This window comes from Ornithodoros turicata, unplaced genomic scaffold (assembly GCF_037126465.1).
Source record: "Ornithodoros turicata isolate Travis unplaced genomic scaffold, ASM3712646v1 Chromosome24, whole genome shotgun sequence".
In the NCBI taxonomy this organism is placed as follows: Eukaryota; Metazoa; Arthropoda; class Arachnida; order Ixodida; family Argasidae; genus Ornithodoros; species Ornithodoros turicata.
This window is the reverse complement of record NW_026999345.1, coordinates 2588314-2601238: the sequence shown is the minus strand read 5'-3', so window position 1 is coordinate 2601238 and position 12925 is coordinate 2588314. Positions and strand designations below refer to the sequence as shown.

General features: G+C 42.5%; 1 protein-coding gene across 1 annotated transcript; it reads left to right on the top strand.

The window, feature by feature from the left end:
- The first annotated feature begins 4468 nt into the window (after positions 1–4468).
- Positions 4469–9817, top strand: LOC135373402 (uncharacterized). The gene is made up of 4 exons (XM_064606612.1): positions 4469–4586; positions 9090–9332; positions 9392–9563; positions 9625–9817. The coding sequence occupies exons 1-4, from the start codon at positions 4469–4471 to the stop codon at positions 9815–9817; spliced, it is 726 nt and encodes a 241-aa protein (XP_064462682.1).
- Positions 9818–12925: the final 3108 nt, after the last annotated feature.

Sequence of the window (12925 nt, the reverse complement as noted above, 5' to 3'; positions counted from 1 at the left end):
ATGTCGAAAATGGTTAAAAATTGGGCTGTTCGGTGCAGCATACTTTAAAAGCGATAAAAAACCCCGTGCCGGGGAACAAGTCAAAAGACGACACAACACACTGTGCCTGGGTGTTGTGTCGTCTTTTGAGTTGTTCCCCGGCACGGGTTTTTTTATCGCTTTTAAAGTTTGTTATTATAGGTCTCCTGGTCATCTAAATGAGTTAGTACGCATTGGAATTTTACAGCTGCAACAGTCACTGAGCTCAGATTATCTAATTTTAGGAAAAATACAATTCGATTAGTTCCTTATAGTACTTGCCACCTATAAGCTACAATTATGTGGAATATTTATGTAATGACCAGTTCGCTGTTGTACATATATTCTACTGGAACATGTAGTTGTATCTGTTCCTTTTTCCTTGCTTATATATGATTTCTCTGTTTACAGGCAAGGCTTTCAGTGGAGTCTGAAGCAGCTGAGGTGGGTAGGAAGGAGAGATTCTAAGGTAGAATATTCGTTATCGTATAATAGGTGTAATGGTATTTGCAGAGCAGTTCCACAAGCGCTCAGCACTGCGACCACACGTATGCCCACATGTGTGGCCAAACTTCATTCATGACTATGTTAGAGGTATGTTTTCTGTATTGGTAGCTCGCCCAGGAAAAAAAATGGGTTACATGATGAATTATTTCCACCTCTTATGTTGTGCTTGTCTGTGAAGTGTGGGGTGTTCTCTACAACTTCCCTGTGGCTAAACATACCAGAGACAATGTAGAAGTTTCGTAGGTGTCTTGACCTAGTAGATATATTCACACATTAAGCTCTATAGATGACCTTTTTGAAATGTTGTTTCATGCATCACCTACAAACTGCGCTCTCTAAAGCCTGCAAAGCTATACAGGGTGTCCCAGAAAACGTGTCATTGAATTATGATAAAAAAACTACGCCACCTAGAATCATGCGGTCAACAGCATTTGTTCCGATTAGGTTTTTGCCACCTCCTAATGTGAATGTCATGTACTCCAAGTTTAATTATGTAAATATTTGCGAACTCAACTCGGAAATTTGCCAAGTAAAGGTCACTTTTTTACCCCACCCATATGAAGAGCGTGCCGAATTCACTCAAATTCATGATAATTCACAGTGATACTCACGAGCTATCCCATCGAAAAAAATAGCCGAATATCATGCTTTTCGGAGCACCGGACCATAGCGCGCGATGACTTTTTGAGCGCAATCGCTCGCAGTGCGACGAAAGGAGGTTCCGAAGCCAGCCCACAGAGTGAATAGTACAAAAAGTAACAGTTCCGAAAAATTGGGAGAGGGAAGGCATTATCCCAGCAAAAGTCGGACGTGATAAGCCGTGCCTGTTTTATCTCTTTTCTGGGGTGTCGGGGAGGGCTGGGTTTCCAACCTCCTTTCGTCGGACTGACAAAGATTGCGCTGAAAAATTCATCGTGCGCTATTCTGTGCGACCTCCGTAGAGCATGATGTTCGGCTATTTTTTCCGATGGGATAGCTTCTGAAAATCCCTGTCAATTATCATTAATTTGACTAAATTAGACACGCTCTTCACATTGGTAGGGTAAAAAAGTTACCTTTACTAGGCAAATTTCCGACTTAAGCTCGCAAAAATTTACATAAATAAATTTACGTTACACGACATTCACATAAGGAGGTGGCAAAAACCCAGTAAGAACAAATGCCATTGACCGCATGACTCTGGGTGGTGTAGTTTTTTTATTATAATTCAATGACACGTTTTCTGGGACACCCTGTATGTCACACCATACATAGTAACGGTCTTCTTTCAGGCAGTTAGATGACAGGCCTTTGACTGAATTACTCAGAATTTCTGAGGTGTAATGAATGGGTTTTACTACAGCCTATAAATATGACCATGATGTCCATGTGCACCTGTGGGTATACATATACATAAAGCGTAATTCAGGATGGTTTTTCACTTGAGTCTTGTGTGTAGCCAATAATGATAGAATCTCGGAATGTACAGCAAAGGTGCAAGACATGCAGCATATTCTTACCACATACACTCTATGATATAACTTTATTTTTATGATGTTGCAATTCTTTATGCATTTACTATGTACAGTAGTTGGAACAATTCATATAGCCTGGCCAATATACCAAGCTTTTACTTTATTGCACTGTTGTGAATTTGTACAAAGAAATTCATAGTTCAGTAACTTTCCGTATTTTGTAACAACATTTCAGAGCATGAAATCTACTGAAGGGACACCACTGTGTGATGTTGATGAGCTTTCCCACATAACTGACCATGAAGTGGAAGTAAGTAACAGAAGAAATATCACTGCTACAGAGTCACGACACATTAGACGTGCTACATTACACATGTGACTTATAAATAATTTAACATTTTCCACCTTCATGATGCCTAGTGTATTCATCACAATGACACATGGCGTGCTCTTCTTCGTAGCGGGACAGCAGTACCCCTGTAATGCTTGAGCTAGCAGAAGAGGAAGTAAGCCACCACACTGGCAAGCCACAGACAACATCAACAGGTATCCCTGTTTAGATCCATAAGGGCAGAGTAATATTTTTATCAGCAACCCAAGGACACACGTCTGCACATTCACTGGTGACGTGTGGCACGCAGACAGACCTGTCTTTCCCATTTGACATCCCTGACAAGCTCCCCGCATCATCCATTCCAAGTATGTCATCCCCTGTGAAGTCCAGCCACTTCGGGCTTCCTCCACCTCCTGTGTCTCCCATCCGTGATACGTTGAAAAGCTGCAGCGAATATGAAGACAAGGACACAACATTTCAGCCATCATCTGCAGACAGCTCATTCAGGTAAAACTGCTTCTGGACATAACTGAGCTTATGGTTAGTCTTTGGGAGCAGGCGATCTGTAGATCAAATTCAACGGTGCAAATCATTAGAAATTTAGGGAGCTTCAGAAGAGGCCCTACATAAGGCACCTACATAATTGCAAGACATCAACTAATATCTGAACAGATACAGGTTTTTTGTTAACATTCGAGTGCTCTAATTGCCATGAATGCTGTTCAAAATTATCTGCATGTTTTGTGTTACACGTAATTAGGTGCTAGGAGTGAAAATATTGGAAATGTATAGGAAAAATGCCTACAGGTAGTGTGCAGTGTCATCGTTTTTTACAGGTCTCCCGTACGCCTTAGTGACAAGACAGCGTTCGCTGTAACTTGGTGCATAATGAGTAGCTCATTTCACAAGTTATTAAATTTGATTTGCGTTACATTTACATGCGCTCAGTTTACAGATTACCTGTGGCAATGTTACATATCATGTATATTGTCATAATGAGTTAGTACAATCAGACAAGGACGGAAAGAAGACGACAGGGACAGGCACTAACTTCTCTTCTTGTCTCGTCTTTTTTCTGTCCTTGCCTGATTGCACTAAGCAGTTATGAAGATTATCCACCAACGAGCTGAAGCTGCTATCTTTCTTACATATCATACTTCAATATAATCGGTTCCAGGGACGAATCTGCAACACACGATGAGCCAAGCTACAAAGAAAGTAAGTTCATCGTTTTTTAATCTGCGCTGATGGAACTGCTTTCAACATGCCACAGGTGTGGTGAACCCTGCACAGCAGCGACCACTGTGGCAGGCACGAGCCTTACAGCAGATGTTACCTGTAGTAACGGACACAAACGTGTGTGGCATAGCCAGCCAAAAGTGGGGAGGAAGTATGTTGGCAACCTACTGTTGTCTGCGGCTATACTTTTCAGCGGTTGCCACCCCACGTCTGCCTTGAGGATGCTACCCCTAATTAATATACAGGTGACGTCTGATAGAACATTCTTCAACGATCAGAGGGTATATCTTCTTCAAGCAGCAAAAAATGTAAGTGGCAGTCCCTCTGTCCACATACGTGGAATAATTACTTGACCCCTAAATATTAATCTAATTCCTTCAGGTGTGGGAGACACAGCAGGCTGGACTGCTTCACAGCCTTCACAGCACAGAGGTCGACCTTTCAGGGGATGGCAGGTTTGACTCCCCAGGGTTCAGCGCCAAGTACCTGACATACACCAGCCTTCTTCTGCCACCAGCTTAACAAGGTCATCCACACACAGCAGGTGCAGGTTGGGGAGCTGAGAACACAGAAATCTGCTTTGTTTACTCTCATGTGAAATGCAACAAAAAATGAATGGCAAGAACTGCCATGAATCACTGTAGCACAGGTATTTCCTGTTTCACGGGTAGTTGGCACGTGACAGAAAGTACACAACTGATTCTGTGCATCGCACATTCTCACTGGGTGTTGTTTCAGAGGGAAGGACAAACACGACTTGAACACTATTTCGAGACCGTGTTGTGTTTGTCTTGTCTCAGGTTCTTTTGGTCACCATGTACCAGCTCGCTCTTCCATTGTTAGCAAGATAAGTTGGCTATGACATATTTCATGATTATGGTAATTGCTGTCACCACAAGTCACATCCAGTGGTCATATGGAAACAGAAGGAGTGGTTCGCAGCCTAGAGCACAGCAAGCAGGGCCTTGTGGTTGCCAGCCTCACAACTGATCGCCATCCTTCGATAAAGAAGCACATGAGGACTGAAGAACCTGGTATCCGACACTATTTTGATGTCTGACACGTCGCAAAAGGTAAGGCACGTGTATTGTTGCAGCTACATTACACATTGGCTTATGCAAAGTACACATGTTAGATAAGCAAGCGAGGTGACAGATGCACATATACTGATATATTGTTGAGCATAATGCATGGGTTTAATGTAATGATTGCTCCTGTCTACTTTCCCATTTCTCCTCTGGAAAATAATATTTGATGATGTAGTATTACAGTTGTGCAAGATTAAGATGCCTCCCTATAAGTAATCCATACTAATCAAATATGTAGAAAAGTTAGACATGAAATCAAGCAACTCAGGATATAAGGTGCAAACACCAAGAGTTGCACCTGGATCTTCTTGAGGCTCACACGTCTGTGTCTACCATGTTTTTAGCCTGCCTTAGCTAATTCTCATTTGTTTATGTTGTATACACAAGATGTCGCCGAGGCTCGTGCCTGAATGAGTGAGTGAACCAGAAAGATGTAAGAGAGAATGGGAAGAGTGTAGGTGATTAGTTCTCCAACCCCCTTGTACTTGAGGCACTCTAACTCAGGAGCAAGTCCTGCCGTCTCGGTCTGACCGGAAATCAGAAGGTCCAGGTTTGAATGCTGGCATCTTCACCTTCTTCCCGAGTAGCCTGATTGAATTGATTCTTGGTGTTTGAGCCTTACTGTTATCCAAGTTAGAAACCTGAATTGGCCAATTCTCGTTATTTAAAGTTTGACATGAGTCAAAATATGTGAACTTAGGACGTCATGGATAGTATAAGTTCTAAGCCTGAATGTGCCAGCATACAAGATTGCAATATGGCAGTTGCGAAAAAATGCACAGACAGAGTTTGGAGAATTTGTAGACGTGATCAAAGAGGTGCTGTTTCGATTCCTGATGCTGCCTAGCTTTTACTACGACTGCCATATTTCAGTCTTTCAGCAAAGTTATGAAACCTGCAGGTGTACATCAATACATACATTGTTTGTTTGTTTTTCTTGTGTGTGTACTTATGTGTGTTTCAAAAGCTACATGCATTGAAATGAAATAATAATGATAATAATAATAATTTAGTGAATCATTAATGTGACTTGGGGCAGGGATAAAAAGTCACTCAACATTACCTAGTACATACTGCTCACATTTAGAACCCTGTAAAATGGCTGGTATACAGCCCTTTGGTGTCTCTAATATGTCACAGTGAATTGTATTAAGTATATGTGGTAATGAGTACTAGAGCTTCTGTTCACCAAAATGTATCCTGCATGCGGGAGTTGAGCATACCCGTTTACCACAATATAGGTAATTGTGTGCAACAGGTGATAAATCTGCGATTTCGAGGACGGCATATTCTTGGCATTAGCTGCCTTTTGTAAGTTAAGGACAGTTTGCATTTGTACATTGGATGAAGAGGAATGATGCTACATTTATTGAATAGCCGTGTAGTGGTATGATTATGGGGTAAATTCTCTAAAAGATGAAGAAACTTCTGGATGAGAAAGATGCCATTAAGTGCAGTGAAAGCTGCTGTGCGCCAGACAAGAAAACAATAATGCATGTGATAGAGTGTGTAGAGGACTTCCTTTGGAAGATAACACCTGTTTCTATATATAACACCTAATCCCGGTGATATTTTTGAACTCACAAAGTTGGCATGCATTCCCCAGTTCATTGAGGGTGTGAAGCATACACCTAATATTTTAATCGAATCAACAATCTCGACTTTCTCATGTCCAAGAGAAATATCAGAGTGCAAAGTTCAATTTTTAGTTTTCGGTTGAAACAGTTTGTTTGCGGCAGACCAATTGCATAGTTTACGAAGCACGCTGTTTGTTTTGTGTACAATTTGCGCACTGTCTGCACCTACGAAAAACAAACTTGTGCCATCGGCATACATGACCATTTTCGCATTCCAGGCACAATGTATCCGTGACGTTTACATACTTAATGAATAAAAGAGGTTGCCTTGCCTAATGTTTTCAACAGAGGAAAGCATGTTTAACAGGTGTAGTCTGTAAGTCGAAGTCATCTAATCACTTGGGGTTATTTGACGCTGAAAACTAAGACAATATTTCCCCGCTATCAACTGGGGGAAAGAATGCTAAATGACTCAAGTTCTATGGAAAGCAGTCAGTGGCAGCAGAATATGTTGAACAGTCATCTGAATATATACTAACCGACTATCTGTTAAATTCCTCTGCAATATCCATACCGCATATGACACTTCCATCAACATGGATTTCCTCTAGTGTGGAGAGTTTTACAATTACAATCAATTAAATAAATGCCAGTAGCATCAGTAAAATGAAGTGAAACAAGACAGGGTACAGTGACATCACAGATCACCAAGGGGCATCCTTATACAATGCTATATGACATTTACTTTTGTGTGCCTTGCATCAGATTAATCAGGAAAACGAAAGCCCACATAGCCTTCGGAAGAGAAGGATTCCCGTATCTTGCAGACTACGCAGGAAGGCAGAACTTTCCGCTTTCGTTTTCGAAGCCACTTCCAGATCCATCTCACGAACATTCTGTATGCTATAAAACGATATAGCTGTAATTGAAAAAGACGAAAGGTATCCCTCACCATATGAACAATGCTACTTTTATTATGATTGATACGGCATTGTGCCTTACTTATAGGAGCCGTCCGTAGCTTTCGCTGCTATTTCATCCCTGCTTTCGCTATCGTGATCATCGCCCCCACAGTGGCGCGTTGTCCGTACATGCGCGCTGTGCAGCTCTGTCTCGTCGAGTGTGCGAATTTCCACTCCATTTTCGCGGAGTTCCCAATAGAAACTTTGAAGTACCTCAGGGTCAAGGCATATTGCATATAAACTGGGGTAACCAACAATGCAATTGCGGCCGTCCATCTTCGCCATTGTTGCAGGGTAGGAGCGACAGCAAACATTCTCTGCTGCAGTAGGCATATTATGGCATGAACCGCATGTGCACCTGAAATCATATTGTATAACAAACGCCGTTTAGGTGTAGTATATACGTTATAGCGCAATCGCCAAAAAAGCAAAACTAAGTACAAGTGCAGTGCACATTTCTCCTGCTCCCCAGCGGGAGACATAATAATAATAAGAAGGAAGATGGAGACACCACAGAAGCACCTTTTCAGAATCAGCTGATGTAGCGCTTGTTTAGAGAACTCAGTTTGTTTTCTCACCAGTTTATGCTTTCCGTTGCGTCAGGGCCACCTGGGTTGAGAGGTGAGGGAGGCACTTCCAGTTCGTCCTCACTTTCGTTATTCGCGGTTGTGTGCGCTAGCGGGGTTTGTTCGTAAAGTGGTATGCCGTAGTCCTAGCTCCGTTCAAGCAGTTTCCGTTCAATATCCGACAAATTGTCGAATATGACGTCCATCCTGCTTCGCCTGTTGTATCGAACGGCGATGTGACGTTGTCCGGTACAGTGAAAGGGGTATCACGCGCAGACACGTCATATGCTAGCAACCACACGTAAACGGGTCAAGGAACGGTATGTCCGTCTACTTCCCTACTTCCCACGGTTTGGAAGGTCAACTTTGCGGATATTACATTATATTTATATGCTAACAATATGGGAAAGGAAGCGGCGCGATCAGCGAGTGGTCGGCCGCTCGGCCCGCTTGCAAATGACTTTTGGGACGCAGTAAAGTGTGAATCCCTAAACCGAGTGCAGTAATGCTTGAGTGAAAACTCGTTCGTTGTTGCACTCAAACCGTTTCATGCAAGCGGGCCCGTTTTCGTCACTGCGCCGGCGAACGACTACGACATATATTGAAGAAGCGCGCGATATACGATGAACGACGAGGGCGTGTCTAATGTGGTATAGTCGTATGTGTAAGATATTTATTGCAACAATTCACCTAAATGCTTCTTAGCAAGAAACTCTGTGATGCAATGCAGACTGGCGCCAGTTCCGCATGTGCAATTCGTGGGGATGTAATATAGGCAGCATGGAGCTGCTTTCACAAGGTGTCTTTTTGCTTGTTTGTTTCTTGCGTTCTTGATTTTGTATTTCCTCGTATGCTTGACACTCTTTCTGGGATTTACCCCAAATTCACAAATCAGTGGCAACACACTTGTGCCAATGTAAACTATTGCATAATCTAAAGCAAGTACTTTATAATTTCAAAATAAAGTGGTACATCAAACTTTAGGTTCATATAATTAACATTATAATATGTAGTTATTGTAACTGCACATATGTGCAGTTATTATTATTATTTCAGAAACTGGGCTTGAGTGTGATTTCATTCAGGGCCTCCTGGCCTTAGTAGCTATAGTGCACCAGTAACACCCACAACAAATCAAATCAAGTCGAGGGCAACCTGATGCAACGTACATTTGTGTGTTGAAGTGCAAATATCACAGTGGTTGTGTGAGCCCAAGCCCAAAGTGATATCGAGTCGGGAGCCATAATAGACAGAGATGCAAGATATTTACATTTTGTAGCACAATAGCATGTGTGTATAGTACTCAATTTGAAATAATAAAGTGATACATATTGTTCGTTACAGCTGTCAAGAAGAAGCTCTCTGGAGCCAGTAAGAGTAGCACTTGCAAACAACTATCCTCGTGGGTCCAGCCTGCTTCTAACCACCTCTACTGGTGTGCACATGCCAGTAAAGGTGATGGTGACCTCCTTGTGGACATTTGGAAAACCATGGTAAACCATGCTGCCAACATTCATGAGGGCCACAATGGGATGTTGACAAGGTGCCTTCACAAGCCACTGGACAACAGGTCTTGGCTCCGCAAAGGTGCCTTTCCATATCTAATAACATATGTGTTGCCTTACTCATTTGATTATCATGTCTAGGATCTCCAGTACACAAAAGGCTTGAAGAAATCGCCACAGCCCCACTGCTGACACGGGACATCAAGCAGTTGTCTCCACACGCCCAGACCTTTGCCTTGGAGTCATTCCACAATGTCATTAACCAGTTCGCTCCCAAGTCTCTGGCGTTTTCTTACTTCGGAATGCAAGCTAGGTGATTTTCACAGTGCCTTGTGTTATTTAGTATGTTCCTCAAGCTTTCAATGCACACATAGGACATACATTGTCATCCTGCACTTCAATGAAAACTCCTCACGTTTGCAAGCTACTACAAAGGATGGACGACTGCAGTGGAAACTGAAAGCACTAAAGGCGAAGGCTGAAGAAATGATTGCAAGCCCTGTAATGACGCAGGCGACATTTGGTGAGCAGTTCAATGAATGCGGACCATGTGGTGTTGCTCTTTAGTGGGGCACAAATCTCTTTGTCGTGTTTGCATAATTGATTCATGCATCACTTTTGAACTCTTTGAGCCTGCATAGTGACATTCTTGCTTTGCTCGTCACCATTTCAATTCTTATTTTGTTGGTTGAGAAAATGTTACCTCATGGGTGCTGAAAGTCCCTATCCACAGGATGGTGTGAGCTGAGTTAGAAGGATTGGTACATCAAGACCGTTCTGCATACAAAATGAAATTGGAAGTAAAAAACAACTAAAGAAAAAAAGAATACTGCACACAGTATATGCTGCTACATAATGCCTATAGAAATATCTTGCTTCTAGTCATTTAGGCAATACTCAGACTTGCTCTATACCTGATTCAAATGATGCATGTATTTCGTCACGATTTGAAGACATACAGTCATGTCTCAATTATCCGGACACCTCGGGAGTCGTCCCTTTTCGTTCGGATGACGAATTTCCAGATAACCAAGCCAAGCAGACTTCCGGCGAAACACGAAAAATTTGGGAGACCTCGTCACAGCCCACGAAAAGGAGCCAAGTAAAAGATCGTTTCTTCAGAAATGTATGCCAAGTGAGCTGCTTGCAATGAGTAGGCATGCATGTGACATAACGTTTTGTCACAGCCATTGCACCCCCTGCATCGCACTGCTGTTCAAAGAAGGGCGATGTCTCAGTCTCAGAAAGTTGGTCCCGCGCACATGTTTTTGTCTTTTTGCAAACGCCTTTGACATAGGCCAAAAGACAGGCGATGCTCAAGGACGGCATGGACATGACGTTCACATGTGGATTTTTTGCGTCCGGTGGGAACAGGGCACCTCTTCCGCTTATCGTGTGTCCTCACACACCAAAAGGGAGTGACTTCTGAAGAAAGGGAAGTCAAACAGTACAGAATGCCACGGTGAGATGTGACCCTTTTCCGGAGTAGTGCGAATACAGCACATACCAGGGACAGAGGATGTTGACACTTCTCTGGATAAGGGAATCAGAATGAGCTATGTCCTGGATGATCGTTCCTCGTACTTGCTGTCCGGATACGGATAACGAATTCCGGATAACCGAGGCAAAACCCAATGGTAATCCAATGGTTCGTTTCAGGTAATATAGTCCGGATAACGAGTTTTCCGGATATCTGAACTCCGGATAAGCGAGACATGACTGTAACCTGTGGTCACAGGGCCAACAGAGAAACAATTGATAGCCCCGAAAAGCAATTAATCCTTTGCAAGAGTTATGCGACCCATTATTCAGAGAATACTGCGCAGCCTGCTTGATTTTTCGCTGCAGCATTAATTTGCCTACCATTCAGACTCTGTATATTGTTCACGAGCCTTATCACTTTACAGTCCACTTCATCCTGTGCACGGGTATGACACTGTGAATGATGACTTTGACGCAGACCTGTTGATGCCTGAGTAAACAAGGCTGCTTCGCATAGGTACAGACTTCTGTCTTGCAATCCAGCCCCTCAGAATACATGCAGTCGAATAACGCAGTAAGAGAAGGCAAGCAAGCTCATGTGGACTTGAAAAGGATAGCATATCCTCGAGTCTAAGGACGGTAAACGCAGAGACAAACACCATAATGAAGTGAACAAGACGGACTTTGAGTCCATCTTATCCACTTTGTTGTTTGTGTGTTTACCTCTGTGTGCCTTCCTCAGAATGAACGATATGTTACTCTCTGCATATCCAGTTGCATTCTCCAGCTGCGTACTACATTACCCCTTTTCTTCTCCAAATCCAGCGTGGCATACCAAAACAGGATGTTTTCCAATGTCTTTCACCTGAGTGACAGGCAAGAACAACTCCAGTGAATGGCCTGCAATTCACCTCTAAAATATAGCAGCCTCCATTCGATGCACCACATCATCAGGTGATATCGTTCCTATTACAGTTCCTAGTGCTTTGTTCTGTTTAATTTACTAAGCATAACCGTACCAACCATAATTCGATCAGTGCTATACTACTGCATTCAACATGCTCATGGACTTGCCCATGTTACCCAATAAGGTAATTCCGTACAGTAACTATTACTCAGGTGACAAAAGTAATTTCTCACAATTACAAATCAGAGAGCTAAATTTGTAATCAAGTAACTGCTCAAAATGTAAGGTATTACTATCGTTCTTACTTTTGATAATAAGCCATAAGCTCTGTAGCGCTGTAGTCCCAACTTCAAAATTCCAAGTGACTCACTATGTCCTAAGCTTGACCTACTGTACAGACAACACGTTGTGTTAGGAAGAGATATAAGGTATTCCCAGGGCCTAGAATGCATGTCCGGATTGATTTTACTCCGATCACTATGGTCCGGTGAGAGAACTTACGGGACCCGGGGGATGAGTCTTGCCCCGGTCTCCCTTGGCACGCATAATGGCGCTAGCATCTGTGGAGAGGGCCCTTCGTTGTCGGCCCTGCATACTGTACTGGAAAGCAAATTAGATATGGCTGTGCTGGGGCCTGTGGATCGGTTTCGTCCATGAATTCAGCTTAGTCGTAACAGTAGTTGATCAGTTTGTAATCCAATACCAAAAATTGTAATCAGAGTTGAAAAATTACTTTCTCAAACATCTAATTGATTATACTTACAAAATTAATGGCTAGTAATGGCTTACTAGTAAGGAAACTACTTGGTAAAATGCTACGTACAAGTCTGAGGGCATGCTGCATCCAGTTAAACGTGTCCAGCAGCTTTATATAATTTCTAGTGGGCTTCACCCCCTATTTGCTAATAAAGCAGATCCAAATACAGCTGCCAAATATGGTGTTGGGCAGCATAACATATAACACTTACTGTGCATGTATATATTTGTGATACGGTAAAATAAAATATCAATTTGTAGCATATAACCTGTATATAGATGTACAACTTGTGGTAGTTCTCGAACATTGTTGTTGTTGCATGTGCTTGTAATTCCTTAATATGTCTACTTTCATGAAACGTTGTATGACTAGTACTTGAATGGTGTGGCTGGATCACCCACTGTCGCGTATTTTTTGTTGTTTTTTTAGTTCCCTTTGATCCTGGGTCCACATGCATAAGGTCATTTTCCATTTTGTTATGAGAGTCAGCTCTTAGCTGCTTCAGTTTTGAACTTTGTTGTATTTTAGT